Source organism: Stigmatopora nigra, chromosome 22 (genome assembly GCF_051989575.1).
Source record: "Stigmatopora nigra isolate UIUO_SnigA chromosome 22, RoL_Snig_1.1, whole genome shotgun sequence".
Lineage (NCBI taxonomy): Eukaryota > Metazoa > Chordata > Actinopteri > Syngnathiformes > Syngnathidae > Stigmatopora > Stigmatopora nigra.
In genome coordinates, this window is record NC_135529.1 from 7,630,126 (window position 1) to 7,650,540 (window position 20,415).

The following is a 20,415-nucleotide window of genomic DNA, read 5'->3' on the forward strand; positions in this document are numbered from 1 at the left end:
TCTAAAATCACATACAAGCTCAGCATTTTTCCCTTCAAGGCATTGTTTTTAAAATATATGGTACACAGAGTAGTAGAGCTTTTACATGTCTCCCATCCGGTGGATATGAAAGTGTATCATCTGGCCGTTCCCTCTTCACTTCTGTGACACAAAATATTTTGGGCACCCGTATGAACAATATTCTGTTTCAGCCCTGAACGCACGTTACACGTTCTTATTTTCCTGTCACCGCAAGAGAAGAAAAATGTTTAGTGGAGCTGTCCATGTGGTCTGTTTTGGACTTTTCATTTGACCGGCTGTCAATCACGTTTGTACATTCTCCCAAGCAACCCCTCGAGAGAATTGCTTCACTTTTGTGTCGGACTCCTATCTCTGCGCAACTGACTTCTCCACATAGACAGGTTCCTATTAAGGCATTTTTTTTCGCCCCAAAAAGTATTCCCAAAGCTTTTCAAAGGCTGTTCTAAACCTTTTGAAGATGCAGTTTTGCTTAGGTCAGACATACTTCCCTTGCAGCCAAGGTTTTATAAATGCATTGTATTGTAAAATAAATCTGTCAAACTACTGAAGCAGAAAACGCTTTGTTCTGGCCAGGAAAGAGCTTCAGAAGAGGATTTCTGTGAGTATTTCTTTTTTCATCTAAAGTGTTTTTTATGTATTTTTATCTTCTTACCTTTTGGTCTAACAAAATATCAATGTTAAACTGAAATATGTCTATAATCAAATGCGCCCTGGTCTATTGTGTTGCTACATAACATGGACTGTCATTTTCACACATGTTCTGTAAATGACTGTTTGTTTTTTGTTCGTTTATACAAATTAGTGGGTGGCCTTCAGTCACTGTTGAACAAAAAGTTATTGTTTTGAGAGGAACAAAGGGCACATTTTGTGTTCTTTTTCAGGAAATCATGCTGTTTTTGTCATTTTTTTTCCTCCTGTTTCCTTAAATTCAATTTAACATGCAGAGGATTTAGATTCTAAAAGAGACTAATTTTACCCTTCGAGGTTTTATTCATATTCTGCGCATATAGATTTGATTCATACTTAGAAGTCAGTTTGTCAGTTTTTCCATTGATATTAAAGTCATGACTCGGCCACTCCTGAACCCCCAAACCTGTGTATTAGGGCTCCAAATAGCTTTTGACATCACATGTTTCATCTACAAAGATCAATCCAAAGGAACCAAAGGAAGCTTCATCTCCTCTATCCATAAAACTTTGTCCCTGAATTTCTGTTCTCTGTACTTTCCAGAAATTGTATCCAAGGCTTCATTCTATTGATGCTTGAAGTGCTCGTAAAGTTTTCTGAAAGCAGTAGATTATAACAACTTGCCTTCCAAGGTTTTTGATAATGTTCCAAGCATTGTTTTTTTTTTTTTTTTGGACCTTCTCTTAAAATATCCGTCATCAACATGTTTGGTTTTATGTGCTATTCTACGTTCTGGCTATTTTATTAATTAGGTTGTCTAAATGCTTCACTTCAAGATGTCTGTTTGATTAATGTAGCAGCTTTCTGGATAGGATGCATTCATCTTAAAAATACACCAAAGCAAACAGGACTAATAGGTTGGGTGGACTGCACGACATTTTAAGTGAGGCTAATGGAATCTGTTGTGTCCTCTTCCGCCCTAGTCCAATTCTTAACATGCCTCTCAGATCCCTGGAGACTGAGTCACTGTTCCCTTTCAATAATGCAGCTCATCTAAGAGCTCAATAAGCTGGCCTTCATCAGGAGGACAAGTGGACTTGAGAAAAGACATAGCAAGCCTGGGGCACTATAACAAGTGGGCTAGAGGAAGCAAGTTATTTAGGGGGCAAGTAGTATTCTCATAAGGGTCTGCCAAGGACATAATTGAAGGGTACAACACTACTCAAACGGTGAAATACACAAGTAATGCCGTTTTAAAAATACTAGTTCAATAATCTGTACACACAACTCACTTTTTAACATTGAAAGTATCTCAGGAGTTTGAATAAGAGAGAGAATTTAGATTGTCCAATCACCCTACCCGGAGGACAACATGCAAACTCCACTCATGTAGACCGACCTGGACTTGAACCTAGGACCCCAGAGCTGCAAGGCTGACACGCTAACCACACGCTCCATCGAGCCGCAATTCCTTAACTGTTGTTTCTTTTAAAATCCAAACAATGTTCCGAGACTTAAGACAGTGCAACTCACCAGCAGATCACCGTGACTTTTTCACCTGGGCAAGAAAAAATGGAGCAGCTTGGCTACGCAGCAATAAACACTGGAGAGCGAACATTCGTGCTTGCGAAGAGTCAAGCCCGAAGGCATGCTTTGTTTGCTGCCCACCTGTTTGCATAAGCTCCTCTCATTACTATGTTATTTTTTGTTTGTTAGTATAGGGGTGTTAAACAGATCGGTTTCTAAAAGAGCAAATAAAATGCAAATTATTTAACAACACTAGGCTGGGCACGTTAACGAATAAACTGATAGTTTAATAGAATTTTTTTAATGCAGTTATTTCTTTTAATCACACATTATTACTACCATTGCTTTTGTCTGATTTTTACAAATCTGCTTATGACTAGATTTAGTTGAGAATACTCTGACTTATTTATATATATTTCCGTGAGCCATGATTCCATTAAAATAACAAAAAAATAAAAGCCTGCATTCTCTCTTGTCATGCTGTGCAGATGTCAGGAGCTCTATAGTACGGTCAATTTCACTTTCGCTTCAGGTCACAGTGACCTGGGTGGAGGATGGGCACGCAAGTCTTTTACAGCCTAATGTGGCATGGATGTTGTTATTGCATCCTCTACTCTGGCTGCAGGCAACGTCTTTCCAAGCGTAATGCAATAGTAAAGTCTTATTATGTGGTCATCTTGTGTGGTAAATCTAAAAGTCAGCAATATCTAACAAGCAGCATTGAACGTGAATTACATAAAACTGACCCACTGCAGTCATCAAGCCTCAAAACTCATGAACATGATGTTTTGTTTTTTTTTTTACTCTCTAGTTTCGATACACTGGAAGACTGTGAAATCCTCCTGAGCCCTGAGGTGATGTATGGCCCTGCCGCTCTGGACCTGTCTTGCCCAGTGGCCATGACTATGGCTCACTGTGCCGAGGTGGACTCTGAGAATTGGAACATCCAGCTCAAGAGAAGAACCCAAAACAATAAATGGGAGGTAAGAGCTGCAGGCACACACTGGTTGAATCAACAATGGCGTTCTGAGATCTTTGCCCTGGCACAGAAATTACATTTGGCTCTTTTGTCTTTTTCCCTTCGTGTTCTTTATTTTGCTACGAAATGTCACAACAGCACCTTATATTTGGAGGGATTAAGCCCAGTGTCAGATTGAAAAGGTTACAATAATGACATTGAAAACAATATTATTGTATACACGCTATACATCCAGACAACACTTGATTTTCTTTTACTACGGCACGTCCTTGTCCTTGCATCGCCCACCGAAAACCAAAGAAATTATGCTGACAAGAAATAAAAACAAATTAAGCAACAGCTGCTGATGTTTTCACACCTCGCCATAATGATATCTGTTCGGCTTTATTTCAGACAATGAAGTCCATCTGTTTTTGCAGCCCTTGCAACTATAGAAAATATCTCTACCAGCCGAATGCATATTTTAAAAGTTTTTTTAGAACATATAAGCTAACACCCACATGACCTTGACTAAAGGTTGTTTTTTTTGTTAGTTTTTTTCTTTTGTTTTTTTTATGCGAAATATGTTGCTCATTATGCAAAGTCTGCATACTGTATTTTAAATTGAAACTCAGATCAGGCTTGAGGAAAAGGCTTTTTTTTGTAGTTAGGAGTCCTTCTGTCCGACCGTCAGGAGGTTTTTTGACAGACTAATTTAATGATTCAATATTGTCAAGTAAAGAGGCAGTGTGAGCTTGTTTTGGTTCCATTAACATTGGATCTCAGGTGCCTACCAAATGATAAATATCTTGGATGTACGCCTCTTGACGAAGTATGCAAATGATTGCCAACATAATAACTTTGTTATCTTAAATTATTAGGGCAGGAATGTTTTTTCTGGTAATGCCTCTAGCTTCCTGGCAAATCGAAAAATTTAAATAGTTCAACGCTTTATTATTATTATTTTTTACAAAGAATAAGTCTACAGGTTGTTGCTTAGTGTTGCCCAATCTGGTCAACACATTCTAGTACCCCCTGAGATTATAGCGGAATTTCAGATTAAAGCTCCAAGGCAACATCCTCAAAGTTATGGAAGTACAATAGCTGAGCTATTGACCAAAGGCGGTGAAAATATTGGTCTTCACACCCCAAAATCAGGAAACCCTTCACAATAGTAAATTCCCCCACAGCATTAATAAAAGGTGTCTGTCTATATGTTGGGCCATTTATGTTTCTGTCCACTTTTCTAGATGTTTTTTTTCTTTTTCCATAGGTAACAAAAATGTACAGCATTAATCTGAACATGTTCAAAGCTTCATGCAACATGTGCAGTCCACAGAAATAATTTGAGTAAAGTAGTATAACTCTTTCACCATTGTATAGGGCAGATTTAAAGACATTTTCTAGCTAACATATATTGCTATAAATTTTCTATAGTTGTGAGTGTGATTGACCGTTTGTCTTAGGAGCCTGACAGTTGTCTGCCGAGGACAGTAAAGTATAACCAGCTTCTCACCCAACAACTTTTGGGATCTGAACTATGAGCTGTATATACAATCCAAGCTTTAGTTGATGATTTATGTGCAAGACATAAAGATGAACCATTGTGTGAGAGCAGAGTTATCCTGCCTTATGTTTTCTGTGTCTAGAGGGTGACATCAAACCACATAAAGGTAAAACCGCAGCAGGAGTAAAATAAAGAAACCATTATAGCCAGTAATAGGTAAGGAGAGGCATGGCTGCTGTCAGTCAGTGCGGGTAACGGTAAGGGAATTACAATAGAGCACATAAGGGTCTGTTAGACAAGGAACATATTGATTTGTGGATCAAGAAAGATCTTGCACAATGATTTTAGACATTGGCAAAGCAGCCAGAAAGTACTGGGCTTGTTTATGTGCTCTCAGCCCTTGCTTTCATGCAATATATTATCCCAGTCCACAAGCAATGCAGGGGTCCTAGCTGATATATCAGATAGACAAACTCTGAAATCAGTATACAGAATCTCAGAATCACTTTAATAGTTGGGAAAAAAATAGCTATATCTGGTTTCTGGTTAAGGTTACATAACATTCATTCGTTTTCCAAACCGCTTAGGGTTGTGGGCGTGTTGGAGCTTAGCTAGTAACTATGGCCACCAGGCTGGGGACACCTTGAATCGCAGGGCCGCTTCAATGATTATTAAAACCTGCAGTATGTGTATATAATATGAAATGGTAAAAGGTGAATTGGCTACTAAGGCAATGGTCTGCGCTCTGAGTGCTTCTCTATTTTATGTTTTCAATTAGATATAATAACATTTAATTCCAAATCATAACAAACGATGTCCTTTTGTGACCATGGACTATTTTGTTTTTTCTGTTGGTACTATAAGTGTGATGACAAGTTTGGATTGGAATGAAAATAATGAGGAGAAAAATTCAGTCAGACAGTCATGTAAATGTAAATAGGACAAAAAGTTTTAGCAAGCCACACACGGGTCAGAATAATGAATACCACAGGTTTGCCTTTGGCTGTTGTGGTGGTTGTCAGCACTTAAAAGAGCTTGTTATTTAGAGCAAGGCTGCTCTCACCATTTTCTTTTCTTTCTGGCACATTATTATTCTCTGAAAGAGGGAATGGAAGCTGCATGAAATGTTTAAGAGCAGTTGAAACTCTTTTGTCTATCTTCCTCAAATGTAAATGTCTTAAGACACTTCTAGCTTTGATTGTTTTATCCGGTTTTACTGAACAGTAGGCATTAGGACATTGTCAGATAGATTTAGTATAAGTAGGCAGGATTGTGCAAGGGAAAAAAAAAAGAAACATTCACAGAACCTTATTATGACTTTATACAATGAAGGCGGCAAAGTGGCTGACTGGTTAGTATGATGTCTCACAGGGCTTCAGTTCAAACATTAGCCTGTGTGGGATTTTTATTGCTCTCTTCACAACTACCCTGAAATCGGCTAATATGACAGTGTTTAAGTGCTTCACATTATCTGCTGTTTTACTTTTCCCTGACTATGATGTAGTATAGTCGCATTTCTGGATCATTTGTGGGGGCATAATTCAGTTTTAGGTGCCCAGGTTTAAGTCCACTGGCATATTTAATGTCATTTAAGGGGAGAACACATACAATCAAGATGGCAAAGTGAAAAGAGAATAAAAGTCAGACAGAAAACATTCTTTTTTATTTTAATATTGATTGTGGGCAGCACAGAGATCATGAAATTTTTCTGATTTGTAATAATATAATAATCCCCTACGGACAGAAATACAGGAGAAAGAAAAGAAAGGACTATTACACCCACAAATACTTGGCACTATTCAAGTTCATGCTTTGTTAAACTACACAGTACCCACAGAGGACCTCTGAGCTCCTGCAGCATTATCATAATATTCATTCATATTTCAGTGTGTTAAAATGCGTATATGAGGGAGGCTGGAAAGAAATTAACATAACATGTGCACAAGAGGAATCTGCTTTACATGAACATCAGTGAATCAAGTAGTTACATTATTCAGACTCATTTTTTTTTGTACCGTACCTTATCTTTCTCGGCAAAAACCAAGTTGTCTCTATTTGTTATTTTGCCAAGAATTCGTATGACTTTGGCTCAAGAAAACTGCAAAATATGAATATATTTTAGGTGAATTTTTAAGAACTGTTAGACGTGTATAGGTAAACTTAACCGTAACTATTCGTTTCTTGCAAGAAAAAGCTTTTCTGTTTACTCAATGTATGAGCTTTTGACCAAATGCACCATATTTCATTTGTTAGATACTGTTTTATAGGATATAATAAAACTAACACTAATAATGCAACTCTATGTCTAGTTGTTTTGTCAATGGGAAAACTTTAATGACATCAAGTGCATGATAAAATAACACCTCGTAAAAGACACTTCTTTAGATAACAAGCTCAGGTCAGGTACCAGCACCAAGTGAGCAGTACAGGTACGAGTTGTTGGTTCGATTTGTGGCTGCTAGTAAGACTGTAGATGGCTACTTACTTCTTATCATTTTATTAGAAGAAAATATTGCTTCTCCGGCATCAACCTAGGGCACATTGTTTTTTTCTCACTGCACCTGTTATGTTTATGATCACACATATTTTACATTGTACTGCACCACACTTGGGTGCTATAAAAATCTATTGATGGTCAGGATTTGAGGATGATAAGAGGCTGTTTTGAAATGTGCATGAGATTTTTTTTTGGTTGTTGTTGTTGTTTGTAGTGAATTATTTTCATTACCATTTCATTTTTTTGGTTTCTGTCGTACCTCATGACATTTATTTGTTTTCAGTGTGCACATGAAAACAAATGCCGAATATAGGTAATGTGAGAATGAAAATGAGAGGGTAAGCCAGGTGTAAACAATTTTTCTTCAGTTGGAACAAAATGAAGTGCTTAGAATGCTGTTGTTTCATGAATAAAAATAAGTGTGTTTTGATCATAATAACTATATATTTGTGTGACCATCTGGTATTGGTATTCTGCTATCTGCCAACATCTTTACTTTCAGAGGGAATGATTATTTTTTTGTCTGCCACAGAATTGTCACCTAGTGTATAGAATGTATTGTTATATTTAAACCTATGTTATGTGGCTCCTATCATGAATATTTGATGTTGTTTTGCTTTTTTAAATTCGATAAAAGATCAATGTAAGTGTGTAAGCTGTGTATTATAAAGCAAGTGTCAGCATTGAGGAAGAAAAATATCAATGTATTTCTTCATATAAGATGTTTTATAGCTCTTTTTTTATCTCTTTAACCTGTATGGGTATAAGTCTTCATGACAAAATTATTATCTTTTTTATGTATGTATCATTACAAATGACATTGAGGCATGGAATGTTGTAATAGAAGTGGCATCAGTGCATCAATGCAGCTGGTTGTTTGTAGTGTTTGTCCAAGCATGGCTGGCTGTATGCAAATGTAACTAGTGTTTATTTCAAAACACAACATTATATAAACTCAATTGGCTTTGTGGTCACGTTTAGATACATTGATCTGTGAGTTATATGTTGTGGCTTTTAAGTGAGTTCTAGCACTGGAGCAAAGACGCTTTTATCGTCCAATTATAATTCCTGCTGTGTTACTGAAGATGTAGTAATTATCCAAAAGAAAAGCATTACCAAAATTAATAAACAGACCTTTTTAATTTGGTCTGTTCCCTACAAACATGTAGGAATTTATTTTTGGAATGAAAAATCCCAGTACAATTTAGGACTGTTACATTATTTTCCCACACTAATCCCAGTATATGTCTGGAGAATTGACGCTTCTTGAATATTATTGTTGTTTGATTTAGATGAACAAATTGAAATTCAAGGCACAATCATGTTAGTGTCTAAGGAAAAAGTGTGAGTTTTAAAAGTATGATTAAAGTTTATGGCGCTTTATATAGGATGGGAAAAGTTTCATGAAGTTATCACTGGGAACATTGTGACATTTGTTCAATAGGGTAAAATGTACACCTTTGTTTTATGATGTAGGAGGTGATGATGGTGGAGGATGAGTCGACTTCTTGTTACTGCCTAATGGACTCGACAAGCTGCCACCTGCTGCTCGACCAGCCAGGTTCATATGCCCTTGTGGGTGAGCCCCTGACACAGGCTGCCATCAAGAGGTTGAAACTAGCGGTGTTCGGGAGCATGGAGGGCACTACTACCATGAACTACAGTCTGCGGGTGTACTGCGTGGATGATACGCCAAATGCCTTTCAGGTAGGGAAACACAATTTCATCCTAATGGTACTTATCCATAAAACAAAGAGAACAGGAACTTTAGATTTACTATTTGTCTCCTGGCTTTGTTTTTTTTAGAGACTTGTGTAGATTGTTCGGATCTTTTCAAAAAAACATTTTTATGTTAATGTTCTCTTTATTTTCATAGAATATAGTGACGATTGCGACATGTTGTGTTTTACAATGGTAGTAAAAAGAGATGAAATATTGTAACGTTTTAATGTATTCACTGTGTATATAGCGGTTATTAAACCAGGAGATTTGTTAGGGAATTTTCCCTCATAAATGCCAAGACGCAAACTTGTATATTTTAGGACTAACTTTTCAAATTTATTCCCTGTTCTATAGCTAGTCATCATATATGAACGTCTTTATTGATGATTCGCAATTTCGAAAAAAATGTGTAGAAGTTGAAAACCAAGATAAATTATAGTTTCACTTATTGTACAACAATAAGACACTGACAAAGTGCTCTTATAATCAATGCCACTCAAATGTTAATCGATAGGCTTTTGTTATCATCACGAGTTGATTTGTCTTTCGACAGCCAGATTAGAGGGGTTCTATGTGTTGAGATCCCTTAAGTGAACATCTGGGAAATCAGATTCCTTGTGATCCCTTATGAGGCCCGACTAAATTGGAGATCTCGGTGTTGTGACGTTATCTTCTCTGCGACCACCATTTTGTCATATAAAGGCTGGCTTTGGAAATTGAAATTTCCAATTCTTGGGGTTTTGTCTGCTCACACTACATCTTTGTTGTGTTTTTCCTAATAATCAGTTTTTTTCTGGTTCTGCATGATGCTCCATTCAACAAAAAGACCTGTGTCTAAATCTCTAATGAACTAAGGTTAATGCAGTTTATATCATAATTAAGTACCCCTCTTTAGAATTTAGTTTTATGAGGTATCTGTCAGGAAAAAAAAAATGGAATGCTGTTGGACGATTAATCAAAAAAGCCCAATTACCAGACAAAGGACAGTTTAATTGCATTTTTTTTTAGTTAAACTATGTTTAATCACATTTCAGAGAACATTTGTAAAAACCTGGCTTCAAAAAACTATAAATATGTCACACAAACCAGAATGCTTAACGTCCTTGTAAATTTTTTCTTGTGCAAACTATGTTGGGTTACGCTTTGCTTTTATACAAAAAATGCTTTGAAAAATACCAAGTGTATCCTGCTGAATGGGCTGCTGTAGTGCATAGTCAACAAAATGGCAACAGTGGTCAAGAAATCATTATCTCAAAATATACTGTTGGTATCTTTTTCTCCAATAATTGTGTGCCAGTGAGATTAAACATTTGTCTTTTGTAGCAGTCAATAAACTGGACACATTCCTAGTCAGTCAATGTAGCGTATAAGGAGAATTAAAGCCATCTTTAGCATTTCCATTCTTTGTGCGGCCATGAGAAATAGAATAATCAACGTGATTTACGTTGTAGGAGTCAAGGGACTTTCCCAAGAGCAGATGAGGGGGCTGTGAACTCTACATTTCCTTTGTGTCACCTTGACATTGTTAGATCTCTTCAAATAAGTCAACACACAAAGTATGCAGCAAGACATGATATGGAAAATGTGACCATTCTTAAATCTAGATAGAAATGAAGGATGAGACCACCTAGTATATTTCAGATTGCTCACAGTCACTTTTCTGTTCCAAATCACATTTGTCATCATGTATTTTCATGCACAGTGAAATTACAAAATACAATTTGGCCAAGCACATTACTTAAAACAAATAGGTACACATGGATATCCCATTGTGTATGTGTTACTTTCAATCCAAGTGACCTTAAATCAGATACACTTGCAATGATTAGGATGCACTAAGAGAGACAGGCCAGACGTAATACCATCCCACTGGGAAACTCAACAGTGATGACAAACAATCACCTGCAAGCAACAACACAAGTGCTCTTTCATCATCACAAATTCAATTTGGGAGAAAGACGTTTATCACTGACACACGCACACACATGCACACACACAAACATGATTCAAATTGTTTTTTTTTCATACTGCCATGTGGAATCTAGGAAATGTGATGCTAATGGAAGCACAGGAGGAGGCTTTATTAAAGTGGAAACAAGTCATTCACTTTGTCGCAAACATTTTAACATTTAGATTTGGGAAGGAAAAAAATAGTATTGCAACAGGTGCTTGTCTTGGTATGCAGAAATATCAACTATTTTCTTCAAGCCTTTTTAATTATAAGGCTTTTCATTTTAATCTTTTCTACTATTTTTCACACAGGGGGTGGTGGCAGCAGAGAAGGGTAGAGGGGGTCAGCTCCTCGAGGAGCCAAAGATGTTGCCTTTTCGAGCCAACACCTTCAACCTACAGGTGTCTATCCAAGATGTGCCCCAATTCCTGTGGAGCATCAAACCCTTTACCACCTGCCAGGTAAAGCTTAGTTTAATGTCTAATTAGTATTCATGAAATTGCTTAATAGGTCCCTTTTACTTCTACTACTAAGCACAATATTCCATTATAAACCTTTACAAATATGGTTATTTTGTGGGCTTGTGGTGATCTGATCCATCTAATTCAGTTTGTATGTATTGTCAAGTGGCAGAAATGATCATTTTCTTATTTGAATGTAAAAAGACACCTTAGATGAAGTCCCTCGCCGCAGTGGTCTGACCAAGAAGAAACGATTGCTTTTATACACATACTCACTCAGTCTCATCTTTTTATCAGCAATTTTCTCAGCACTTCCTAGTGTGCAACCTCGGCCTGAATGTAATCACAGTCAATACCATCAAAGAAAGCAAACTAGGAAACAAAACTGTGCAAGATAAAGACTTGGCAACATCGACAGTGGGTTTAAACAACTAACGCTCGTTAAAAGACTAACATCTTGGCAATTTGTTTGTGGAGAAATGCGGCATGGACTTCTCTGTTGATGTGCCCTTTAGCACGGCACTACCAAACCTGAATTTTGCCTTTTGTGCTGGCCGGTTCTACTGTGGACACATAGAAAAGAGATAATGTGTAATTTGGTAGCATTTAAAACAAATTTTTCGAGAAATGTGATTGAACCTTGTTCCAACCTTCCTTTCCTCTTTGAGGAACAAAAACGTTGTATGTAGTAAGTCGGACAGAATGATACACAGTTGATCACTAATGTTTTATTTATACCTTTTTTTTAAACTGTGGAGGAAATTTCCTGCGCTGCTGAGCTGTGTCCTGACTATACGGTGAATGCAGGGCAAAATCTCCGATCCTCAAAGTCATCCACCTTCTCAACAGCCTTATTTATGGGAGCCTCGGGACAGCAGGCACGCCTCGGTTAGGTGGAGCAGGTGTAGAATAATAGCCGAGCATTGTAGCATACATCAAGTCAGCTTTCAGTGCTAAAGAGCTTCCAAGCTTTTCGCCGTTATGTCACACCACCCCTTCCTCCATCCCTAATTCTTTCGGACTATTATTTTCTCATTTGTGCTGTGCCATGTAGTCGAGATCAAAATCACAAGGGTCAGGTCTTCAGCAGGAAGGTAGGTCACTGCTTAAAAAAAATAAAAAAAACACTGACAGGTCACATATTAATATGCAGATTTGGCAGCAATGGAATGCAGAAAAGGTCAAAGACATTCAAAAGATGTGCTGGGTCTTCAGAAACTAAAGAGATTAAATTAATCTTTCAACACTCGTGTAAAACTGAACAAAATGGCACGTGTAAACGCGGCGGCTGAAGCTATCAGCTTTCTGTTTGTTTTTTGTTTTTTTTTCTTGTCCTTTTTCCGGTCATTGGAAGCATTTACTCTGTATGACTATGAAGAATTGGACAGTTGACCGCCAATGGATAAATTTGGCATTATCAGGGAAAGCTGGCAGAGAAGCCTGGTGGAGCTAATAGGCAGTTTGTCGTGACAAACAAAAAACTCTCACTCAAAGTGCACAACTTGAATGTTTCATTAGGAAGTAAAAAATTAATAAGGATAACCTGTTAATCCAAAATATTTACATCAATGGGAAATATGACAGTAACATTGATCCAGCATATCACTCATTAACAATTAGTGCATACAGGGGAACCCTGTCAATGGCTTGAGGTTGATACAACTGAGATGAAATGGGTGTAATACAAGACATAAATATTATAAGACTAGATATATATCAAGCTGTACAACATTGGAACCTTTTTTTTTTAGCCGACCCCCTATGTTATCATACTTTTGTTATTTTCTATACCAGATGTCCTCATTAGGTGAGGAGTACAATGTGGGAGGAAGCACGGAGAAAGCATGAAACTTAACATAAGGAGTTGACATTTAATACTGAACTGTAAAGCAATTCAGTCAACTTTTTTTTTATTTTTATCCTGTTATTTTTTATCAAATGATTAAATGTTCAAATATATTGAAACATTTTTGGACAACTCATATTTCTCAGGGTTTTTTTTGTTTTTTTGTGCTGATATAGTAAGCGTGGGTACTTCTGGGCTCTGATAGCTGAGTCATTTTTTTTTATTTTTTTTTTACCAAGCCACTTTAGTAATGTGCTATGTCACTGTTTCCTGCAGGAATTCTCATTTCCCCAAGTGTGGTGCAGCAACCAGCAGCCTCTGCACTGTGCCTTTTCTCTGGAGAGATACAGCCCAGCCACCACCCAACTCTCCTGCAAAATCAGCGTGCGGCAGGTCAAAGGCCATGAAGAGATTCTGCAGGTTTACACAGCTGTTGGCAAGGTCAGCCACTTGGGTTGCGGCTGGGAGACTGATGGGACGCTCCACTTTTTTTTTTGCTCAACCTTTATGTAACCTTCCTGCAGTGTGTCCACTGTCAGCAGGCCCAGCCGGGCCCTCCTGAGCAAGGATTGTGTTAATAGATTAAACACACCACTATAATTTTCCTCCCTTAAATTATATAGTAAACAAATAATAGCAGTCAAACTATTTTCTGATCTTTATTCAGAGAGACACTTTGTCTACAAAATGATTTACGACACATAGTCACACGCTTATGAGCACCTGGGAGCTTTTCGGAGTAACAAGAGTCTTCTGTCAGGAGCAGAACAGTTTTGCTGGAGCAGCTTGGAGTTTGAAATGCTTAGTCAAGAGCACCTTGACAAGTGGCTGTTTCGACTGAAAAGAGGGATACCTGTCTGCTTTTTTTTTTTTTTTATACACGGTCACTTGCATACTTATCTTGCCTTCTTAAGCGTTCATCTTCCTGTCTACACGGCTTTTCTGTTTTGTCTAGCATTAGTATAACGCCCAGAATTCCAATTCTCAACCAAAATATGTTGTTTTTTTCAGACCAGGAGAGTAATTGATTTACATGGTCAGTTTAGTGTTTATAATTGTTATTGCAGCTCCATTTTGATTTTCACGTATAAAGAAGTAGAAAGGGCAGGAATATGTGTATATAATGTATTGTATAAATAACACACCTGTTTGTGTTGTTGCTTAAACCTGTTTGAACCTTTTTTGTTCTTCTACAGACTGAAAAGGAATCGGTTCCAATTTTCATGCAGACAGACTGCACCATCACCTCACAGACAGGACCCAAGGCTTTTAAAATCCCCTTATCCATCCGCCGGAGGATTTGTGCCACCTTCGACACTGCCAACGCCAAGGGCAAGGACTGGCAACTCTTAGCCCACAAACTTCACTTAGATCGGTGAGCCACGAGCCTCTCTTGCATTTGAATGCCCCTTTTTTCTGAGATTCTGGCACAGTTGTTATGCTGTGTTTTTAATATAAAAGCAATTAAAAGGTAACTAAAATGAAATTTAAAGTGATTTTTAAAAACTAATCAGAACTAACTCAAGTCAAAGCAAAATAATCAAGTCCCATAATGAAAATGTTAAATCTAATGAAACCATTTGTGTCAATATTCAGAGTTGAATCAAAAAGTCAGCTACAATAAGTTCAAGCCCAAATTAAAGGATAAATTAAAAAGGAATAAATTCATGGATCTTTGTTGATGAAACACAACAAAGGCCATCATACGAGATATTTCCAAAATTAATTAACTCCCAAAATCCAGTTTCCATTTTAATATTGTACCAATGATGCATTTACAACATGATTCTGTCCACTTCTAAATGGCTGCAAAGTCTATTAACAATATGAAGAAATTATTATATTAATGCATAATAACTAACTAGCATCCTAAAAACAAAATATTTAATTCTATAATATGTTTCCCTGCTAAAGTATTAAGTAAGCGTAATTAAAAAGTACAGAAATAGATGGGGGAGCCCTCACCGTGATGGTCATTTAGATACTAAATGTTTTTGGCAGGGTTTTGGATTATGGTAGCTATAATCTGCTCAGCGGATAGTTTGTGAGGGTTTGTTATCTTGGAGTCCTTTGGGCTTCCAAATGATCTCGATAAGATTTCTTCTGTGCATTTGGGGGTGGCTTTGGATCTCACCTGATCAAACCAAAAGCTGCAAGGCTTTTAAGTTACTCAATGCCATTGTCCCTGGAGAGTTCTAAAAAGCTGCAGTGAAACACTGACCCCCACTGGGCTATCTCCACATGACAAACTCATTGGCATGGCAACAAGCTCATTGAAATTTTTCTTGGGTTAAGACTATGGAAGCTAAGCAGCTTTAAGCCTCCTTTTGAGTTATCTTTTGGGATGCTACCAACATATTCTTGGTTATGTTTTTTTTTTTAACACTGGTGTCAATCGGATTGTCATGCTTTATGAAAGGTACACCATTTTTTTTGTTCGTTTAACTATTATACAGTACAAGATCATGAGTAAAGTCTGGGTTATTTGGAATGAATTTTTAGAAACAGATATTTGGGATATTCTGGAATATGCTTCTGTTTATTTTTTTAAGATCCAGAAGACTGAAAGGGATCATCCTGACTCATATTTTGCTGTAATTATTTGCTCTGCATCTTTAGTACAACATATATCCTGGTTGCAGTACATCATGGGGGAAATTGATGTATGCCCAACCAATTAAAAAAAAAAGAAAAATCTTGCGACTGTGGTACATTTGGGCTTGTACATTGGACTTGACCATTTTGACTGGAGGGGCCTTTTAAATGATGTTGTTTCCTTGCAAAGTCTGCTCCTTAGAGGTCTCAACCAACAACTTTTAGCACAGCTTCTCATGATCTCATGAGTGATGTAGCGTGTGAATTTAGCCTTCTGGGGCATTGGGGCTTTCATTCTTTTTGTATCAAAATTGATCTGAAGCTTTGAGGCTTCACTGCCAGAAGTAACAGTGAGATTTCGAACAGAGAAAGAACAGCCACGTCTGGATTGACTGACGTATTAACTCTGATAACTGAATTCAAGCAATCAGAAATTGGAAACAAATCAAGTCATTTCCTTTACAATTATTTACTCAATATAGGTTGGAATAATTGAGTTTGCTGTACTATAGACTTTGTTTCTAAGAACTAAGCTTGACATTGAATTGCCGCATTCCTAATGCATTTGCACGTATGGCTTTTGTGCTTTATAGCTACTTTTTAAACACACTGCAACACAACCGTGCGTTATAAGATTGGGCAGCTAATCAATAACTGTGCACCTCATCTGCCAAAGCAGGGAGAGAATGCCTGCTCCTTCTGCCAGTCACTACAGTGCAGAAAATACATTCCAAGTGTACTAACAAAGCCATGAAAGTATCTGTCCTATCACTATCAAGCCATTAAACATTAGCATGAATAATGAGGATGATGTGGGATTGCCACCACTGCAGCAATCTGTCATACCCAATAAATATGAAGAAATCTAATGAGAATATATTTAGCAGTGGAAAAAGCACACTAGGAAACTCCCTTTTTTTCCCTTCCACTTTAATTTCAGTGTGTGGATTTTCCAATATTTTGTTCCATGAATATTTAGGCACATTTTTTTCATACTGGTGTCTATTAAATGATATTCTATCTTTTATTTGTATACCTTCACAGAAACCTTGGTTATTTTGCAAAGCAGCAGAGTCCCTCAGCCATCATACTGTGCCTATGGGAGGCTCGCCACCAGGACACTGCTGACCTTGACTCTCTTGCCAGTGCACTTGAGGAAATTGGCAAGATCCACCCCAAAAGTTCTCCCGAGGACCGTGAAGAGCGGGAAGAGCAGGAGACGGACTTGAATGAAATACATGCATGCAGTCTGAGATGAATAGGCGCACTCGTAAGGAAGATTTGTCCATGCCATGATATCCAGACGGAGAGAAGAACATCCTGCAGGTTGTGTTGGTCTGCTGCAAATTTTTAATGTAGACAAAACCATCCCAAATGGGAGAAGTTAAGCTTTGCCCACTATGGATTCTTCTACTTCTGTAATTTCTCGTCTTCAACGACAGACCCCTTACCAGCTTCTTAATTTTAGTTTTTTTTCCTCTGTTTCTAATTTAATTGTCTTTGTCTGTACCTCATCTTAGTAAATTGGTGTTTGGGGAATATATTGTGTTACAGTAGTTTCTGAAGTGGCATGAGACCAAGAGAGAATCTACCGTCTCCTGTGGATGGCACAGTAATGGGAGAAAAGGCTAATTGTTTATGTTAATGTTGTATTTGTGAAAATGCAAGGGATTAGGCTGTATACATCTCTGAAAACATAGTTATACAGGATCTATTATAAATATTGTATCCTAAAATTCTGCCCGACAATAACCTGTTTGCAGAGTGATTGGCACATATGGTCAGAAACTATTGGGATAATGATGCTATACTGCTGTTTTAAAGCTGATAACAGTTGTTTTTTTTCCTTGACAGAAATGGAAGTTAATTTCCTAAAGCTGTCAGGGGGTTGTATGACTGTGGTTTATCAAAGAGTTACACTAGTAAGAGCTGTCATGTTGACTCCGCATGAGCTCATCTAATGAAATTCTAACTTCATTTCAACTGGATGAGCAGAATAATACATGTACAATGCACTTTTTTCAGGAACCTTTTGACCCTGAGGTCAGAGGTGATGTAAAAAGTTATTGATGTCAAAGTTTATGGGTCAATTTTTTATGAGTTCCTTCCGGTCACACGGGTGGGGTGTGTGTGTTTTATTACACCATCTTGGATCTGGAGCGTGTCACTTTTTGATCTAGCTGTCAATGGTGTATTAAGGTGTATATTTTAAGGGCTGATTTTTTATGTAAAAAGTTATAGAGAGGGTTAGGGGGTCAGATGTTTATCGAGGTCCATTCGATGTCATGGGTGATAGTGTGTGTGTTATTTTTATTACCCTAAAAGGTGCGGGGGGGGGGGGTGTTTTATTACACCATCCTGGATCTGGAGTGTGTGGCTTGATGATCTAGCTGTCAAAGATGTATATTTAAGGGCGGGTGTTTACGTAAAAAAGTTTTTGATGTCAGAGTTCGAAGGCAGTTGCTTAGTGGGGTACATCCTGTCTCAAGGGTGGGGAATCATGGTTTATCACGCCGGCCGTGCTGATTGTTGTTGTAGATGTCTCATCACATCTCACCTCATCTCATTTTCTGAACCGCTTTCTCCTCATTAAGGTCGCGGGGGGAGCTAGAGCCAATCCCAGCTGAGGCAGGGGACACCCCGAATCAGAGGACAGCCGATCGCAGGATGGACCCGATAAACACCTGACCCTTTACCCTCTCTATAACTTTTTACATATACCCTTAAATATATACACCTTTATACACCTTTGACTGCTAGATCAAAAAGTGACATGCTCCCGATCCGGGACCCCACCCGTGTGACTGAAAGGAAATCATAAAAAGGATGACCCATAAACTTTGACATCAATAACTTTTTGCATCACTTCTGACCTCAGAGTCAAAAGGTCACATTTCTGAAAAAGTGCCTTGTACATTTATTCAGAATGTTTTCCAAATTGTAAGTAAAATATCTTGATCATGTATTTTGACATTGCTTGGATTTTAGGATCTTCAACATTGAGTTACTTTTATGATACATTAGTCAAAACCAAAGTAAATCACAACAATTAACATATTTTCCTAAAGTTGATTATCTCATTTCCTTTTCTCTCATCTCATCCCATTTTCTGATCCGCTTTATCCTCACTAGGGTCGCGGGTGGTGCAGGAGCATATCTCAGATGACTTCGGGCCAGAGATGAGGGACACTCTGAATTGGTGACCAGCCAATCACAGGGCACAAACAATCATTCACGCTGACACTCATATAATACCTAAGGGCAATTGAGAGTGTCCAATCAGCCTACCATGTATCTATTTGGAATGTGGGAGGAAACCGGAATACCTGGAGAAAACCCACAAACGCACAGGGAGAACATGCAAACTCCACACAGGTGGACCGACCAGGATTTGAACCATGGTCCTCCACTGTGATGTAGATGCGCTAACCACTCAGCCGCCAGGCCACCTAAAATTGATTAGTAGAATGATTTAAATATTTCCAGATTGCACGGGGACTGCCTTACTTGAATGTAAAACCATGCAATGGGATAGAATACACAATCTGCCATTGTCTAAAATGTACTATACATAAATATGAACTCCTTTCAGAGCTATGACAAATATGAAGAAATTAAAACAATCACTGTACTTGTGGCCATATGAAAATATGCTGGCACAATTAAGATGAATACACGAATACAAGGCAATTTATAAGATACATTGTTTTGATTTTGCTCACAATTGACAAAAATGTGAGCTACAACTTTTTTTTATTTGGGGGTTGGGGGTGCTCTAACAATTATGTGGTGTGTTGTAAACAAGCATCATTTAGTTAGCTTTAAACATAAGATATGTCAAATATGTGTTGACACTTGCAAGAATTTGATTCCTAACATGTAAGCCAACTTATGGTTGATACTTTGGTGGGTATTTTTAGGAATATTAAATATTTTTGTTCATGTTTTTCAGTGGTTTATCATGGTGTGACTTCTAATAGAATGCTTTGTATGAATAATGACTTTCATCTGGAGAGGTTCATTCATCTTCATATGCAGTTCCAATAAAAAAAAAATGATTATTTTATTTTAATTAATTTAACCACTTTGTAATGTCTGTGACTGTGGGGAAAAAAATGCTTCACTTTTATTTGCCTCAACTAAAAACTGCCAAAATGAGGGGAAAAATCGGTGGCGTATGTTGCACTTAGAGCATCCAGCCTGTGTTCCTCTGCATTTAATTTGATTTGAAATGTGTTTCCTATGTCAACTGAGTCTTTTTTGGTTTATTAAATGTGAAATCGAACATGCAAAATCACGTGTCCTCACTATATCCGTATAATGCTTTGTACTAAAACTTAAGCGTGTTTACGAAGCAAACATTTGAAGTTGTGAAAATGATTTCCTTTGACCAAAGTAGGTCTTTCTGTCGTATATTTTTAAATGTATTTATTTATCTTTATTTTTATTTTTTTGCTGCACGCATGGCCTGTGGCTTCATATCACTATTCTTGTGCCTTGTTTAAACTACTGTAAATGGTGAATGTCGTAAAGTTCACATGGGATTGGGGGGAGGGGGGGGAGGGGGATAACGCCGATAAACATTTAAAGGTCTTAGTTCAATTGTATTTAAACTATAACAGTGAATAGGCTACAGAGCTTTTCTAGTGCTAAACATCAAACGTTTGGTAATGCCTGGGCAGCTTTGTGGTATATTGGATCTT

General features: G+C 37.6%; 1 protein-coding gene across 1 annotated transcript in view; it reads left to right on the top strand.

Annotated features, from left to right (window-relative positions):
- LOC144215797 (netrin receptor UNC5D-like) overlaps positions 1 to 17,251 on the top strand; it is a 73,867-nt gene extending 56,616 nt beyond the window's left edge. Inside the window, exons 12-17 of the mRNA XM_077744941.1 lie at positions 2,987 to 3,158; positions 8,614 to 8,844; positions 11,122 to 11,271; positions 13,394 to 13,558; positions 14,314 to 14,492; positions 16,757 to 17,251. Of these exons, the coding sequence (XP_077601067.1) occupies positions 2,987 to 3,158; positions 8,614 to 8,844; positions 11,122 to 11,271; positions 13,394 to 13,558; positions 14,314 to 14,492; positions 16,757 to 16,970 (1,111 nt within the window). The 3' untranslated portion in view covers positions 16,971 to 17,251. The remainder of the gene's footprint in view (positions 1 to 2,986; positions 3,159 to 8,613; positions 8,845 to 11,121; positions 11,272 to 13,393; positions 13,559 to 14,313; positions 14,493 to 16,756) is intronic.
- Positions 17,252 to 20,415: the final 3,164 nt, after the last annotated feature.